The sequence below is a fragment of the Vulpes lagopus genome, chromosome 2 (genome assembly GCF_018345385.1).
Source record: "Vulpes lagopus strain Blue_001 chromosome 2, ASM1834538v1, whole genome shotgun sequence".
Lineage (NCBI taxonomy): Eukaryota > Metazoa > Chordata > Mammalia > Carnivora > Canidae > Vulpes > Vulpes lagopus.
The window spans coordinates 30,912,518-30,930,620 of NC_054825.1; the positions used below are offsets into that span (position 1 = coordinate 30,912,518).

The 18,103-nt window shown below is 51.4% G+C and overlaps 1 protein-coding gene across 1 annotated transcript in view; it reads left to right on the top strand.

Moving 5' to 3' along the window:
• SLIT1 (slit guidance ligand 1) overlaps nt 1-18,103 on the top strand; it is a 170,617-nt gene that overhangs the window by 107,507 nt on the left and 45,007 nt on the right. The window contains exons 5-13 of the mRNA XM_041746170.1: nt 5,856-5,927; nt 7,029-7,100; nt 7,736-7,807; nt 8,350-8,513; nt 9,857-10,004; nt 10,486-10,557; nt 11,047-11,118; nt 13,509-13,580; nt 14,306-14,449. Coding sequence (XP_041602104.1) covers nt 5,856-5,927; nt 7,029-7,100; nt 7,736-7,807; nt 8,350-8,513; nt 9,857-10,004; nt 10,486-10,557; nt 11,047-11,118; nt 13,509-13,580; nt 14,306-14,449 — 888 coding nt within the window. The remainder of the gene's footprint in view (nt 1-5,855; nt 5,928-7,028; nt 7,101-7,735; nt 7,808-8,349; nt 8,514-9,856; nt 10,005-10,485; nt 10,558-11,046; nt 11,119-13,508; nt 13,581-14,305; nt 14,450-18,103) is intronic.

Below are 18,103 nucleotides of genomic sequence, written 5' to 3' on the forward strand. Positions count from 1 at the left end.
CAGGCTTTCGAGGCTCACCCATTTTCCTCTGGTCTAGGGGCCGGCTTCTTCCAGGGTCTTAAGTTCCGTTTTCTTTCCTCATTTTAACCATGTGAGCGACTGGCTCCTGTGGGCGGCTCCACACCCACCCCTGGACCCCCACCTCCTGGATGGGCTCTTCATGTCACATCTCCTGCCTGCCCTGGGGGCAGCATCTTTCCTCTGTAGGCTTTGGTTCCCCGCCCTGACGGCTCTACCAGGATGGGCTCAAACACCTCTCTGGTCTAACCTATCACCTTCCCTGGCCTCCAAAGACTTTTTCCTGCAGGCACATTCCTGGCACTTTCTGTTCCAGGCAAATCTAACTACTCCTGGGTCCTGCCTTTGCACAGACTATTTCTGTCCCTTTCTTCCCCACTTAGCTCCTGGTGTGAGTCCTTATAGAATTGCATTTCCTGGGACACCTGGGTAGCTCAGTGATTGAGCATCTGCCCTTGGCTCAGGGCGTGATCCCGGGGTCCCCACAGGGAGCCTGCTTCTCCCTCTGCCTGTGTCTCTGCTTCTCTCTCTCTCTGTCTCTCATGAATAAATAAATACAATCTTAAAAAAGTTTTTTTTTTAAAGAATTGCATTTCCTGAATTGTACTTTGCTGCAATGCTATTATAAGAAGATACTTGAAACCCATTTATTGGAACATTTGGGTGGCTCAGCAGTTGAGCGTCTGCCTTTGGTTCAAGGCGTGATCCCCAGATCCGGTTCAAGTCCTGCATCGGACTCCCTGCGAGGAGACTGCTTCCTTCTCCCTCTGCCTGTCTCTGCCTCTCTGTGTGTGTCTCTCATGAATAAATAAATCTTGTGGGAAAAAAAACTCATTTATTATAGGAGTCTAGTATTATTGATTAGGCCACACTGTCATTTTTTATAAAGATCCCTGGAGAATTCTTGTGTCATCTTAGTACCCCAAACAGCTATACTCCTGAGAAACTGGTCCTTTTAAATATATACATATGTTGGGGACACCGTTAAGGGACCAGTTTCCCCCTTTCCCATCGGCTCTCAGGAAGCCTAGAGCCCGTGCTCTGCCTGGTACCTGGCAGGCCTACGGGTGACATTGTGCTGCATTCTTGATATCTACCATTGATTTTTCTTTTCTTTGCCCCACTTTTCACTCTTGCTCTCTCGCTGTTTTGTAAATCCCTATAAGCCACCTTAAAGCCTTTGTGGAACAAGGTTGGCTTGAATCAATAAACTAATCGATACAAATAAAAAACCTTCCTTGCAGGGTTGTGGTGGGGATTAAACAGAATAATGGATGTGAGTTGCCAGCCCAGAGTTCCCTCCCAGGCTTGGTGAAGGGAGAACTGCCAGCTGGGGCCGAGACAACTGTCCTGCTGGAGGTCCCCACCTCCTGTGTGCCCTCCGTCTTCCTGACTCTGTGGAAGTCTCCAGGCTGCTGCCCCTCCCTGCCTTTGTCCTGCCCTCACCATCCATGCTTTGTTCTCCTCAGATCCCCGTGGGGAGGAGAAGGCAAATGACTGTGTCTGTCCTCTCTCAGAAAGTGTGCTGTCAGCAATGGGCTCCCTGTCCGTCACCAGCCCCTGGGATCTCAGATGCCCTAGGAACCAAGCTTGCTGTGTGTTGGAGTAATGTGGCTTGCGGTGTCTTGCTCTGTCTTGGAGTAGTCAGCATGTGGTGGGACTGTATTGGGCGGGAAGACAGTAGGAGATCATCTGGTTCAGACCGTGCATTTGACAAATGAGGAAATTGAGGCCCTAAGTGTGAAGCAATGGGGCCGCATCGTGAACCTATTTCAGCTCATTCTTGTCAAGTCTGAGCATGACCTTACCTTCCTCAGTGGCTCTCAGGGGCCCTCATGCCCTCAGAGGCAGACCACACACTCTAGCATGGCTTCCAAGCCTCTCTCTGAGACCATTCTCCCATTCTCAATTGACTGTTGAGTAGCCAATTACCTTGAAATGCAGTGGCCGAAAAGGACAGCAAACATTTATTGTCTCACAGTTCCTTAGGTGGCAGGGTGGTTCTGGTGTGGGGTCTTGAACAAGATTACAGTCAAGACATTGACTGGGGCTGTGTCTTAGGCTGTTTGGGTTACAATAGCAGAAATACCATAAGTTGGGTAGTTTATAAACAAAAACTACTTGTTTCTCACAGTTCTGGAGGTTGGGAAATCCAGGATCATGGTGCCGGCAGACTGGTATTTGGTGAGGTCCCACATCCTGGCTCATGGCTGTGTCCTCCCACGGTGGCGGGGATGAAGGAGCTCTCGCAGACCTTTTCTGTGAGGCCATTCATCCCATCCAGGAGGGCCCCACTGTCCTAAGCTAAGAGCTCCCCAAGGCCCTCACTTCCTAACATTGTCACCAGCCATCAGGATCTCAGTATCTGAATTTTGGGGGCACATCCGCATGCAGACCATAGCTGGCTACAGAGTCTGGAAGCTTGGCTGGGGCTGGAGAATGTGTTTTCTTTATCTATTCATAGAGACACACACATAGAGAGAGAGAGAGAGAGAGAGAGAGAGAGAGAGAGAGAGAAGCAGAGACACAGGCAGAGGGAGAAGCAGGCTCCATGCAGGGAGCCCGACATGGGACTCGATCCCCGGTCTCCAGGATCACACCCCGGGCTGCAGGCGGCGCTAAACCGCTGCGCCGCCGGAGCTGCCCGAGAATGTTTTTTCTTGATGACTGACTGACATTGCTGGAAGCCGGTGCTGGCCGTTGGCAGGAAGCTGCAGTTTCTCTCCATGTGGGTCCCTTCAGAGAGCTGTCAGAGTGTCCTTGACATGGTGGCTGGCTTCTCCCAGCGATGGTGCTAAGAGAGAACTGAGGTCTCTGTGAGCCCCTGTGTGCCGGCAGTCTCTGGTTTACTTGTGGGGCCTGCACAGCCCTGGCTCCAAATTCAGTAGTTGGCCTGTCAGACCACCCTGCTGAATGCCTGAGTCGACTTGAGAAGAGGGAGGGATCAAGATCACAGACCAAGGGGACAATAGGGCCATACAGGGTGTACCGTCACAGTAGCAATTGCCCACGTGACAGAAACTGGGCAGGTGACATAGCCACCAAGGTGCTCTCTCCAGGCAAGGAGGAGGTGATGATAGGATTAGGCAGATAGGTAAAGGGTGAAGTGGTCTCCTGTCCTCTTAAGATGGAGGGGCTGGTGAGAATTGTAGAGAAAGGGGAAAGCAGCTTGGCAGGTGGCATGGAGCAGTTGGGGGTGCTGGTGGTGGCTCAGCAGGTAGTGTGGAGCAGGTGGGGGTGCTGGGGGTGGCTCAGCAGGTAGCATAGAGTAGGTAGGGGTGCTGGGGGTGGCTCGGCAGGTAGCAGGGAGTGGGTGGGGGTGTTGGGGGCAGTTCTGGTAACAGCCTGTCAGTGGGATGTAGAGAATGTCTCCGGGAATAGGGACAGACCAAATGGGCGCCTGAGATACACACAGATAACTGAGATCAAAGACCCCAGGGAAGAGTGTGATGACTGGTATGTGGGGTGGGGGAAGGAGAGGAAGGTGGACACAAGTGTCTCCCAAAACCCACTGCCACCTGTCGGGAGGTAGAAGGGGCAAAGCAATGGTTGCATTAAGGGACAGAAGCAGCTGGTTGTAGTGAAACAGGGCACAAGCTGTCATGGAAAATAGTAGAGGTTTGGAGGAGAGAATGTCTAGGTCACAGACTTGAGATGCCTTCCTTCAAGGAGAGAGAGAAAGAAAAAGCATGGAACAGGGTGTTGATGATGAAGTAGCTGTCAGACCACAGGTGCCTGGAGCCAGTTAGGGGGCTGGGGGCCAGGAGAGGCTGGGGTTTGGGGGAAGGAGCTCATGCTCTATGCAGAGGGACAGGGTGGAGGGGAACTGGAGGACAGTCTTTGCCAGGCTTGTATCTGCACTTTGTACATGAGGATGCTGTGGCTCAGGCGGGAAAGGGGCTGACCCACAGATGCACAGCCGGGAGGCGGGGGAGCCAGGATCAGAACAGGATTTCAGAGCCCGGGGCCTGTGCATGCTGCTACACTGCTTCTGTTTCTCTGTCTCAGCAGGAAAACCTGGATAGAGGGGGTAGTGGCCCTCATAGCCCAGGGACTGTGTGCTGGGAAGCCCTGTGGGCCATGCTAGTGGGGCTGCCAATGAACCCTGAGGCCTATGGAGTGAATGGCTGAACGGGAGGACATGGTCAATGCCCTGTGGGCCTAGCCCAGAGGGGCTGGGTGTCTGTGGGACTGCCCAGCATGGGATCCTACGTCAGGATAGTCAGCCCCTGGCTGTCCAGCTTAAGGACGCTGAGGGCACATCTGATGTAGGGCTCTCTTGTAAACTGCCTGGGTCCCCATCCTGGTTTAACCTTGGGCAGATTGCTTCACTTCTTGGAGCTCAGTTTCCTTCTCTGCAGAACAAGGGAGGACATCCATTCCCCCACTTCTAGTTTCTGGTCCTAGGGCAGCTGTTCTGAGGGGTGGCTCTGGGACTTTGACTGCCTGGGCTCAGATTCTGGAGCTACCACTCACCAGCTTTCCCTTGAATTTCTCTGAGCCTCCCTTTGATCCTTTGGAAAAGAGGGATGCTAATAGTATTAGCCCCATGGTTAGTGCAAGGGTCCAGTGAGTTCATGTATGTGACATGCTAGGCAGTGCTGGCCTCGGGGACATGCTTGGAACACAGTGGCAGTTGATGCCACCACTGTGGCAAGGAAAAGCTGCCCCAGGGGACCCCTGGATAGCTGAGTGGTTGAGCATCTGCCTTTGGCTCAGGTTGTGATCCTAGGGTCCTGGGATCGAGTCTTGCATTGAGGGGAGCCTGCTTCTCCCTCTGCCTGTGTCTCTGCCTCTCTCTGTGTGTCTCTCATGAGTAAATAAATAAAATATTTTAAAAATGACTTCAAGTCTCTGGAAATTGTCTCAGGTCAACACTTAATGAAGAAAAAAAAATAGATTTATTCCATAAAACCTACTAAATCTCAGGAGGGGAGGATCCCTGGGTGGCTCAGCGGTTTAACACCTGCCTTCGGCCCAGGGTGTGATCCTGCGGTCCCGGGATCGAGTCCCACATCGGGCTCCCTGCATGGAGCCTGCTTCTCCCTCTGCCTATGTCTCTGCCTCTCTTTCTCTCTCTCTCTCTCTCTCTCTCTCTCTCTGTGTGTGTGTGTGTGTCTCTCATGAATAAATAAATCTTTAAAAAAAAAAGTAACAAACCTGCCCCAGAAAGGGGCAGGGGGCATTTATAAAAATCTGTAGTAAGGATGTGGAGAGAGGAAGGGAGAGGCTGATGTGCAAGTGCCAGAGTCTCTATCTGCCAGCAGAGCCAGAGGGTGTGTCCAGAAGTTGGTCTGGGGCTTGTGGAGGCCAGGAATTCGCAGTGTCCCTGCAACTCCTCCTCCCTCACATCAGGACATTACCAATGATGAGACAGGGAGGTCCTTGGTGAGAGTGAATCATGGGTGTACTCACCATGGGTCCCAGAGTGGCTGTGGGCTCATCAAGAAGCGCCTCCTTTGCTTGTTCCTTTGCAGCCCCGGATGATGCCTCAGGGGCTGAGCTGACCTCTGTAGGTCTGTGGGCAGGGTGGTGGTCTCGCAGGGTTGTTCACGGCTGCCCTGGGCTTGTCCCTCCAGCTGCAACCTCCTCTGAGCAGAGAGGCCAGATGTTTAGGGACAGATCTCCTTCCAGGGCAGGGTACCTCCCTCCAGCCCCACCATTCATTCCTTCATTTATTCATTCAACAGATGCTTACCAGGCAGGCCTGTGTGTGCCAGGCACTACCCAAGGAGCTAGAGCATTGTCTGGCCATCCTGCCCTCCCTGACTCATCAGGGCACTCCGGAGAAATCTCTTCTGATCAGTGTTTTTCTCCCTCTGGCTTTATCCTCTCAGGGACCTGAGTGAGAACACAATCCAGGCCATCCCCAGAAAAGCTTTTCGTGGAGCTACAGACCTCAAAAATTTGTAAGTACAGGTCTAGGGGGAAGGAAGAGGTTAGAAGGGTGCAGGGGGTGGAGGGCCACCCTTGCAGTGTCCTTGTGCATCTCCCGAGCCCTGCGGTCCAGGGAGCCAAACAGCTGGTATGGGCTCTGAGATGGCTGGTGCCAGCATGGTCTTCTAGAACAGTCTGGGATCAAAGGAGACAGCCTCTGGGGACTGGGCAGAGAAGGGAGTATCATGAACTGGCTGCTTATGGTTCCAGGTACCTAGGTCCCAGGACCCAGGCTCATGGTCCATTTAATGGCACAGTGTCCATGCTCTTGCCCTTGAGTAGATTGGGAGAGCTGGGTTTGAATCTTCTTTTGCAGGTGCATACTGTAGAAGTGGCTGCAAATTGCTTAACTTCACCGAGTTTCAAGATATTGTTCTGTAAAATGGGACCATCATATTTATCTCATAGGCTTGTTCTGAAGTTTGCATGAGACATGGAAATAAATTCACTTTATCAAGTGTTATTTAAATGTAATGGTTTATCCCTACTATTCAAATTTATTCTGGTCTGAGCTTATCACCTCCCTGAGTTCTGACTGTGGCAGGGATGGCAAGTGAATGCCCGACATGCTTGTCACTCCCTGACCCCATGTCTGTAGTAGACAATTGAGCACTGCCTTCCTTCCCAAGGGACCCAAATCATAGCTTCAGTTTATTGCCAAAGCAGCATTCCAGGTGGCCACAGCTAGTCAGTCTCGCTTGGCGCTCGGGGTGAAATCTGTGTGCCAGCTCTGGCAGCTGCTGCCTTCGGGAGAGGCTGTCTCCTTTTCCAGCTGCCACCACCCTCCTGGTGGTCTCCAAAGTGGGGCCGAGGGCACAGGTGCCTGCTCCCTCAAAGGATATGCCAAGTTAGATGGAGAACTATAATATAACTTTTATTTATATTTATTGTTTTAACTAAATAAGAAGGAACATAAGCTTTTATTAGTTACTATTTGGATTAACACATATATACTGAACAAATGATTGGGGCTGGGCCTCTTTGCTTTAAACTAATGGAGTGCTTGATCACAGCGTTGGACACCCCTGCTCTAGGCAACATGCCTTCCTGTACAGCTTTCTTTTGTTTCACAGACAGCTGGACAAGAACCAGATTAGCTGCATCGAGGAAGGAGCCTTCCGGGCTCTGCGGGGGCTGGAGGTGCTGTAAGTAGAACATGGGGAGAGGCAGCAGAAGCTGGAGAGCTGAGTAACTTGGGAGCTAGGCCCAGGAAGCTGGAATGGGGCTGGGAGCAGCACGGGAGGCAGGAGACTTGGGAGGTGATGGTTGGCCCAGGACAGAGGCCATGCTCTCTGCTTCCCTGGACTTGCCACTCAGGATGGGGGGACACAGGCTCATGGGGTTGTACCCACAGCACATGACCCAGGCTTACCCTGCTCACGATGAAGCCCAGGCCAGGGTCTGAGTCTTCCAGGACTTTCTGACCCATGAGGCAGGAATGCCTCCCTGTCTCCCTCTGTGAAAGCCCACACTTAACTCCCAAACCAGCTCAAGCCTGCAGGCAGCCTTTCCCTCTTCTTGCTCTACTGCCCTATCCCGACTTGGACTGTGGCAGCTGCATGATAACCACTGTCCCAGCCCAGGGGTTTCTCTGGGGGTGGCTCTGTGCCTCAGGCTCTTCAGCGGGTGTACTCTCCGGAATCCAGCCCAGTCCTGGCTCCCTTGGAAGGTAGATCAGGGTGCAAGAGTCTGAGTGCTTCTCAGAGAGAAGCCCCGTCTCTCCTTCCAATGTCAGTTCCTACTGCACAGACGCTGAATGACTCTGGTTTCCCTCGAGCAGGACCCTGAACAACAACAACATCACCACCATCCCTGTGTCCAGCTTCAACCACATGCCCAAGCTGCGGACCTTGTGAGTCAGCCCAGGGGCAACCAGGAGCACAGTGGCCAAGTGTGGGGCGGTGCCAGGGGTGGTGGGAGGAGGCTGAAGGCTTCCATAGGCAGGAGAAAGAGCTCCTTCTTTGCATTCTCAGTGCTCATCCTGGGGGTGAGGGGCAGGGGGAGGGGTCAGGACTCCAAGGGGGAGGGAAGTGACCTAAAATGGAAGGATGTTGAGTGTCATTTGTATTTGATTTTTCCTTGGAAAACAATTTGTTTTTTTGTGTGTGTGTGTGTGTGTATAAAAATGTGATTTCGGGCAGTGGGTCTGTGTGAGCTCAGTGGGATGAATCATTTGCTGGTCATGCTCCAGCCAGCAGCTGCCCCGAATGAGCTGGGAGGGAAGTGTCCTGCTGCTGCAGGTGATTCCCGAGTTCGCCTGAGCTCTGACTGCTGGGGTGGAGTGTAGCACTGGAGGCTTGACCCACTCCCTGGTAGGGGGTTCCCACTGTTGGGTTGGGCCTGGGGGCCCAGGTAGGTGGGTTGTGAGCTGTTCTATCTCCCTGCCCCCCACAGCCGCCTGCACTCCAACCACCTGTTCTGCGACTGCCACCTGGCCTGGCTCTCACAGTGGCTGAGGCAGCGGCCAACCATCGGGCTCTTCACCCAGTGCTCGGGCCCCGCCAGCCTGCGTGGCCTCAACGTGGCTGAGGTCCAGAAGAGTGAGTTCAGCTGCTCAGGTGGGTGCAGGTCCTGCTGGGGCTCTCAACTGCCTATCACCTGCCTTCTGCCACACCCCACCCCCAGCCCCACTCCCCACATCTGGTTCCCTCCCATTACCTCCTGTGACCATGTGCTAACATCTGGCCAACCCATGACCTCCTCTCTTCGCCCATCACTTTCTGCTCATCACCTACCATCCTTATCTACCACCCTCTGGACCACCCACATCTCCAGTTCTCATCCATCACCTCCTGCCTTACTCATCACCTCCTGTCCCTTCCCATCTCCTTCACCCACTCCATCCATTATTTCCTGTTCTCACCCATCGCAAAAAAAAAAAAAATGTTCAAGAATATTCAAGACAGCTTTTTTCCATAATAGCCCAGATTGGAGACAACCCAAATGTTCACCAGCAAGAGGATGGATAAACTAATTATGATATACCCGTATAATAGAATACTGCTCAGCAGTGACAAAGAACAGGCTACTGATACGCACAACAACATGGGCGAAGCTCAAGATTTTGTATTGAGTGAAAGAAGCCAGATGTAAGAGGACCTGCTGTCTGATTTCATTTATGTGAAATCCACAAATAAGCAGAACGGATCTTTGGTGACAGGTCTCAGAATAGTGTTTGCCTTGGAGGATGGGCACAACGGAGCCTTCTTGACTGATAGAAAGATTCTCTGTCTGGGGAAGGTTCTGTGGTGTACCCATAGTAGCAAGTCAGCCAGCTATGTGCTTAAGATGGTGCATATGTTATATTATATGTTATATTTGATATGTTATATTTCAATCTAAAAATTTTATATCAGCCATTAGGCTTAATCTGGGTTTTACCACCTATTAGCTGTGTGATTTTACACAAACTAATTAATATCAAGGACTCAGTGTTCTCAGCTGTAAAATGGCCCCAAGGATATCACACCCATAATGGGCTGAGCAGCAGGATTAAATGAGATAACACACGTATCACATTTCCCACAGCATGTGGCACAGAGTGAGTGCTTGATAAACATAGTCCTTGTCATTCTCTGGTGACCATTAGGAGACTCAGGCTCAAAAGTGTTGAATGACATTGACTAGACCTGGAGCTTCAGAATTTAGGCTAGGATTCCCTAGTGTGTGAATCACGCTGTTCTGCAGCGTGGCTAGGTTCAGATTCAGGTTCAGCAAACATCTAGCGGGCACGTGCTATGTGCTAGGTACCCACAGAGTTACACGGTAGTCCCTGGTGATCCCCTCAGGTTCATCCACATTCAGAGAGACACTAGATGCCCTGTCCCCACCTGTGATGCTGTATCTGGGGTAGGAGGTGCTGACATGGGACACCCCAGGTCACAGCCCACTGTTTACTCAGGCCAAGGGGAGGCGGGGCGAGTGCCTTCCTGCACCCTTTCCTCTGGCTCCTGCCCGGCCATGTGCTCCTGCAGCAACGGCATTGTGGACTGTCGCGGCAAAGGCCTCACCGCCATCCCCGCCAACCTGCCTGAGACCATGACGGAGATGTGAGTACAGCTGGGTGCTGGGACACAGGCCCTCAGCCTGGGCCAGACTCTGGTGGTCCAGTGAGGAGCTGGGCAGGCTCTACTGAGGCACCCCTGCCCCAGACCCTTCCGAGGCCCCTCAGTACAAATGGAGGAGAGACAGCTGGCCTCGACTAGTTGGAGCCCTCTACCCAAAGCTGGATAGCTCTAGAGAGTTGGGGAGGGGGTGTCTCGTGATCTGTTTTTCCAGCCCAGCTGGTTGAGTCTGTTGAAATCGGTTTCTTAGTATCAGCTTGATTTGTGGGCCTCTTTCAGCCACAAAAATCTGGGGTAATGGGCTCAAATACAGCAGCTCCTTTCCTCTGCCTGTGCCAGCCTGTGTGCTCCAGATGGAGGATGGGAGCAGGGGCAAAGGGCCTGGTCTGGGCACGTGAGCCCAGTATGCAATGGGCAGGACTAGGGTAATTGGACCCCGGGCTTCCTCTGTGTTCTCTCTCTGCAGCCGCCTGGAGCTCAATGGGATCAAGTCCATCCCCCCAGGAGCCTTCTCTCCCTACAGAAAGCTTCGGAGGATGTGAGTGTCTCCCGTGCTTCCTGGGAGTCAGCATGGGGCAGGGGGAAGGGCCTGGAGTGGGCATACCACAGCCACGGGGCAGGTCTTGACTGCCAGGTTGATGGTGGCAGTGTGACCTCCTCATGGTGTTATCGTGAGGCCTCAAAGGGTGTTGAGCCCAAGTCTGGCCCATGACCAGAGCTGACCGTCATCCTCCCATTTCAGCCAGGGCACTCCTAGGAGCAATTGTGGATGTGAGGTGGGGTGTAGGGAACCTCTGGGATGTGGGGTGGAGCATCCTCAAGAACGGACCAAGGCTGGACTGCCCAGCCCGAGCATGGCCCTCAGAAATAGTGGCTGGGGGCTTTTCAGGTGGATGGGGGAAATGGCCCCTCATTTTTCTAATGTCAGAGAAATGCTTGCCCTTCCAAGGCATCTGGGAGGAGGGTCCAAGCATGGCTCCGTGGCGGCTGGGGGATTCAGCAGTCTTCCCTCCTGCTCACCTTGTAGAGACCTGAGCAACAACCAGATTGCAGAAATCGCGCCCGATGCCTTCCAGGGCCTCCGCTCCCTGAACTCGCTGTGAGTAGCAGTGCTGAGTCTGCCAGGGTCCAGGGAGCCCCCTGCCCCTGTGCCAGGGCCCCTCAGCAGGGGGATGCTGTGCTCAGCTCCCCCTTCCTTGCTGGTGGATGCTCTGCAACTGGGAATGGGTGGAGGGAATTCAGGGCTGAGTGCCTGGAAAAGCCAGGCAGAGCTGTTGCCCTTGGCAACTCTGATGCTCTTTCTGCCACCAAGGGGGTTTTCGCAACATTCTTTGGGGCTGTCCCCTGACTTGGCCCCGCCTCCATGCTGGCCCCGCCTCCCCACTGGAGCCCAGCATTCTATGCTCCTGAACCTTCCCCAGCTCAGTCATAAGCACAGCCACTCCCAGCTCCAGTCGTGACATCTGCTACACCTTGTGCTCCCAAGATGTGGTGGGGTGGGAAGAAAGTGTTTTCCTCTACCTCTCCCCATTTCCCTTCCGTGGAGAGTTTATTGGCGGGGGTGGGGTGGGGTGTGTGCATCAATCTACAAAATGCCATGCAGCATCAAAAGTTCATCTTGGAAAAAAAAAAAAAAAAGTTCATCTTGGAAATGTTACCTCATCTCTCTTTTCCCCAGAGCCCTTGCTTGCAACCCTCGCCAAGGGCTCTGTGAGGTCTCAAGCATTTTGTCTATACTGAGTACACTCAGGGCACCCTGTGGTTGGGCAGGCCCCTCTTGGCAGGGGCCATTTGTTACTCTGAGGAGTGAGTGTTTCTGCTTATCCTTGGCAGTACTGGACGTATGCCTTGCATAGACTAGGGACCTGGGAAGTGAAATAGGATGGAACTCTGTTGGGAAGTTCCAGCGGAGGAGGATGTAGGATGTAGGAGTAACCTCCTCCAATGTAGGAGGCTGCCAGTTCAGTGCCTCTGTGTGCACCCTCTTCTCTTGGAGTGGAGTCTGATGTACTGAGAGGGGCCAATCCTGAATGGCATCCCTTAGGTTGTGCAGTGTATAACCTACACAGCTGTACCTGGCAGCCTGGTGGGGAGTCTCTACCATCAGATTCTGGAGGTGGCCTGGCAAAATGCAGGGCTCTTCATCTAAGAAGTGAATGAAACTCTTTCTAAATTGGAACATGACAATAACCCATTCACGTGGGTTCCTGTTACTCATGGATACGTGGCCAAGCTGTCTCCCACCATATTCTCATTTGTTTTTGTTTTGTTTTGTTTTTAGATTTTTATTTATTTATTCATGAGAGACAGAGAGAGAGAGAGAGGGGAGAGAGAGAGAGAGAATGAGGCAGAGACATAGGCAGAGGGAGCAGCAGGCTCCATGCGGGGAGTCTGATGTGGGACTGGATCCCAGGTCTCCAGGATCAGGCCCTGGGCTGAAGGTGATGCTAAACCGCCGGGCCACCTGGGCTGCCCCCATATTCCCATTTGTGCTGATGTCATGCTAATAGCCTTCATGGACAGTGTCCACCTTGGCAGACTCTGATCTAGTCTCCCTGCTTCAGCCCCTGCTCCCTCCACTCTGCTCTCCTCACCTCATTTGCAGATTTCCAAATGCAAATCTGATCCTGTCTCAGAGGCTTCCTTGTGCTCTCTGGGTAAAATCCAAGCTATTATTCCTTTTGTCTCCTCTATTTAAGCCACACTGAGTTCACCACGGGCCAACCTGGATCCACTGCAAGGCCTTTGCTTCTGCTGTGCCCTCCTCCAGAAAGGATCTTGATTGTTTTTACACAGGCTGAATGGTTTCCAAGGTGGCTTTTGGGGGCTGCTTGCAATATTGTCCCCAAGCCCCATTGTTACGTCCCCTCTCCAGATCCCATTCCTGCCTGCATGGCTTTTTGGAACCTTTCCTTTTTTCCTGATCATACATGGAATTCTTGGTCAACGCAGAGAACTAAGGTGAAGAAACCCATTGGCCTAGGCCTACCGCCTGGGCCTCCACACAGCTAAACTTTGATCTGTTTCTTTCTGGTGTTATCTGTTGCTTGATGTCAGAGCTCATTCCATGCGTGCCGTCTGTTATTCGTTGTTTTTTCCCTGTAATTCTCTGAAAATATGTTAATTATCTGGCCCATGAGATTTTCTCCTCTTTGAACAGCCTCCTTTTACATCCAGGGCCAGGTTAATTTCCCATGAGGTTCCCCAAAGGGCTCCTCTGCTTCTGTGGGTTCCGTGCATGAGGCAGAGAATGGGTATTGGGGGGCTGCTCCTTCAGTAGTGGGGTTCACGGCTGCCTCTCGCCCATGGAGTACCTCAACACACTTTACTGCCACCTGCTGGCCACTTGTTGCAACAAACCTACACCACTGTGCTGTGCCCTGTGAATGGTTTAGGGGTGGTGCCACTGTGTGGCTGCTACTTACAAAGTAATGTCCCACCCGCTTGGCTGTCTTCTTACTCTCTCTTTCTGCTGCCTTTTGTCTCCAGGGTCCTGTATGGGAACAAGATCACAGACCTCCCCCGGGGTGTGTTTGGAGGCTTGTACACCCTACAGCTCCTGTAAGGACCCATCTGCAGGTGTCCTGGGTGGCGTCCAGGGAGGGGGCTTATATTCCTCTGGCCTCTCAGACAAGCCTTGCTAGCCTCCTTCAGGTACAGGACGCAAGGACCTAGGATGATGGCAGAGCTGGGGATGCCATGATGGACTCTGGGGCTCTGTTGAGGCCAGGGAGGGAGGGGGGTCAGATTCAGAGCTGATCACAGGATGCCTGAGCTGAGAGGCCTGTGCTCCCAAGGAGGTCAGCATGGCAAGGGACAGAGTTGTCTCCTACAGGGGGACACCCAGACCCAGCTCAGCCTCCTTGAAACATGAGCTTTCAGGTAGGGGTTCTCTCCCAGGATCCAAGAGCACAGAGCCCAAATGCTCCGTCTTAGATGCCTGGAAACCCAGCAGTCTCTGGAAAGGAGAAGAGATTCCAGAATGCCTTTGGGAGGTGGCCTGACCACTGTGCTCTCTGCTTCCCAAGAGCCCTGTGAGCCCCTGTAGCAGTTCCTTGAAAGGGAAAGGTGCAGGTGGAGCAAGACGGTCCCCTGCACAGAGAGGGCAGTCGCAGTTCTTGCTTCCTGTATGGAGTGGACATCCAAAGGGCTGGACTCCCTTCCCCTGCTTCTGTGCGCTTCTCCCCAAGACAATACCTGCTTGGTGCCAGGGAGGTGCCCAGGGCGTGTTGATGTGGCCGATTCTATGCCTCTCCCCTCACCACCTGGCTCTGGTCTGCCCACAGGCTCTTGAACGCCAACAAGATCAACTGTGTCCGGCCCGATGCCTTCCAGGATCTGCAGAACCTCTCACTTCTCTCCCTGTATGACAACAAGATCCAGAGCCTTGCCAAGGGCACCTTCACCTCCCTGAGGGCTATCCAAACCCTGTGAGTGGGCCCTCTTGCCCTCCTGTCCTCAGTCCCAGCAGGAGGACCTAGGGAGAAGTGACAGCCCCCGGGGACAGGCAGCTGTTTTGTCCTGTGCCTTTGGCTCACCAGGAGTGGCCTCATATAGAGCACAGACTTTGGGTTGGAATGTCCTGGGTTCAAATCCCAATTATACCTCTTATTGGCTGTGTGATCCTGGTCAAGTTAATTAGCTTCTCTGGGCCTCAGTTCACTCATTTGTAAAATGAGGATATGGTTTTCTTCATAGGGTTATTATGAGATAAAAGGGGATGTTTGTACAGAGCTAAGTTCATTGTAAATGCTTCTTGCATGCTTAATGGGCATTTATATTTTTGGGGGGGCATTTATTATTAATTTTTTCATGACCATTGTTTATCTGCTGGACAGTGCTCTCCTTCAGATAATATCTGCATGGTGGGGGGGCTGCATAGGTGTGAAACAGGTCAAACAAAAGGCAAAAAGGCACAACTCCTGCTCAACAAGGACAGTAGCCACGGAGACAAACTGGTTAAAGCCCATGAGCCCACCTACAGCCCTCTCCTGCTAATTAATTTACTTACAGCCAGGGAGAGGAAGCTGGAGCGCTACTGGGAAATCTTGCCAAGTATGTGAAATCAGAAGTTATAGGGAGACACGGGCAAGGTAGATTATTTTACACAGCCAGCGGGAAGTCTGAGAGAAAGGCATGAAGGAGATTCCCAGGGCCCACACACAGGAGAGCCTTGGGGATAGGGGTCAGGACTGAGGGTCTCATATGAGGAGCTTGTCTCCCTCCCAGGGCAAAGGAGAGTGAACACATCCAGTGGATTGCCCTTCCTGGGGGTGGCTCCTGTCTTTGTGTCCATTTACCTGGCTGGATTTCAGAGAGTGCTTCTGCCCACTAGACAGAGACCTAAGGTCTTGGTCACTGCTGGCAAGGGCACAAGTGGAGGACAAACTTGGAGCAGAATGTCTAAACAGGAAGTCTTCCCACAGGCAAGGCAGGAATGGTGGGACACTGAGAACCAAGCAGCCACTGCTGTTCATCGAGCCCTGACCCAGTGCCAGGCCCTGGCTTGTCCCATGTGTTATCTTACTGAACACTTTAAGTGGCCGGGGGTAGTATAGTCTGTCATCCCAACTGCACTGATGAGGACACTGAGGCGGGAGGTCATGGGACTCACTCAAGGTCATACAACATCTAGTAGAGCAGGGATTTGGTCTCAGGCATCTCTTCACTGTCACCAAGAAGTTAGTTAGCTTTCTCCTCAGTTGTGCTTTTTCTGTGAGAATAGACCTCATTACTTAAGGCGGGAAAGCAGAACTGGACTTTCATAAACAATTATATATTAACAACCAGAGTACAGCTTGGAACAAGAGTAAAAGAAGCACAGATCCAGGAATAATCCGATATTCTCAGTATAGGTTTGGATGTTAAACCACTTGACGGAGTCGTGGATCAGGCCTGAGCAGATTGAAACTCACCGCATCCTGCTTGATCCTCCAAGATCTGCAGCCAAGTGCCTGGGCTAGGATACTGATTTTGCAGCAATTTTTCTCGCTCCAAGAGATTTTTAAAAGTTCTCTCTCTCTCTCTCTCTCTCTCTCTCTCTCTCTTTAAAGATTTTATTTATTTATTCATGAGAGACACAGAAAGAGAGAGAGGCAGAGACACAGGCAGGGGGAGAAGCAGGCTCCATGCAGGGAGCCTGACGTGGGACTCGATCCTGGAACTCCAGGATCATGAGCTGAGCTGAAGGCAGACACTTAAGCGCTGAGCCATCCAGGTGCCCTTAAAAGTTTTTTTAAAAGCAGCTTTAACAGTGGCTCAACGGGTGGCTCAGCTATTTAAGCATGTGCGTTTGGCTTACGTCATAATCCTAGAGTCCTGGGATCAAGCCCCATGTCAGGCTCCCTGCTCAGCAGAAAGCCTGCTTCTCCCTCTGATGCTCCCCCTGCTTGTGCTCTCCCTCTGTCAAGTAAATAAATAAAATCTTAAAATAAACCCAGCTTTAATGAGGTATAACTTATATACTATAAAATCTACCTCTTCTAGGTGTATGACTCAATGATTTTCAGTATATTACAGTTGTTCAACTCTCACCACAATCAAGTTTTAGAACTTTTCCATCACCTTCCCCAAATCCCTTGTGTCCATTTTACAGTCCCTATTTCTGGCTGACCCTCAGGTAACCATTAATCTAATTTCTGTCTTTATAGTTTGCTTTTACTGAACATTTCATAAAAATGGAATCATCATGGGGTGCCTTGTGGTTCAGTCGGTTAGGTGTCTGACTCTTGGCTTTAGCTCAAGTCGTGATCTCTGGGTTGTGAGGTGGAGCCCTGCGTCAGGCTCTGCACTGGGTGTGGAGGCTGCTTGAGACTCTATCCTTCTGCCCTTCCCCTCCCCAACCTCACCCCTGCTCACTTGTGTGCCTCTATTTTTTTTTAAGATTTTATTTATTTATTCATGAGACACACAGAGAGAGGCAGAAACGTGGGCAGTGGGAGAAGCAGGCTCCCTGCGGGGGGAGCCTGATGCGGGACTGGATCCCAGGACCCCAGGATCATGATCTGAGCTGAAGGCAGATGCTCAACCACTGAGCCACCCAGGTGCCCCTGCACCCCCTCTTTAAAAAATGGAATAATCATGGTATATCATCCTTTGTGACTAACTTCTTTCATGTTTTTGAGGTCCATTCACATTATAGTATGTGACAGTACTTAGTTCCTTTTTATCACCAAGTAATTTCCCACTGAATGGATGGACCACATTGTGTTTATCTTTCCTGGTTGATGGACATTGGATTTCCACTTTGGGATCATTATGAATAACGCCACTGTGAATATTTGCTTATAAATCTTTATGTGGACAAATGTTTTCATTTCTCTCGGGCGTTCTGGTCACATAGGAAATTTATGTTAACTTTTTAAGAAATTGTCAGTTTTCCAAAATGGTTGTAAATCCCATTTTATATTCCTACCAGCATCGTGTTAGCAAGGTTCCAGTTTCTCTGCATCCTTGCCAGTACTTGTATCACTTGTCTTTTTGATTATAGCTACTCTAGGGGGTGTGAAGTGGCATCTCATTGTGGGTTTATTTTTTTGAAGAATTTATTTATTAGAGACACAGAAAGAAACATAGGCAGAGAGACGACCAGGCTTCCCGTGGAACTTGATCCCAGAACCCTGGAATCACGACCTGAGCCAAAAGCAGACGCTCAACCACTGAGCCACCCAAGCGCCCCTCATTGTGGGTTTAACTTGACTAATGATGCTGAGCACCTGCCCCCAAAGATTTCTAGTTGTGACTTCTTAATACATATTACAAGAAGGACAGTGAGAATACAGTCTTTCCTTCTGCCTTCTACTATCACAAATGTCCATGGAGGGAGTGGCATGGCCACACATGCAGCTCATTTCTGGGTGTGCCTTTCACATATTTTTCCCAAGCAGATATTTTTTTCCTTCTTCCTGAGCATTTCCCTTCTCAGCTCTCTGCTCTTTGCAATTATTAAAAATTCCAATTTGTGTCAAATACTTAAGCCACTTGTCTCTGTGGTGGTTCAAGTTTTTTTTTTTTTTTAATAAATTGGCATTGACACAAATAACCTGTTCTTAAAAAGGATATATCCTATCCCACACCCATTGAAC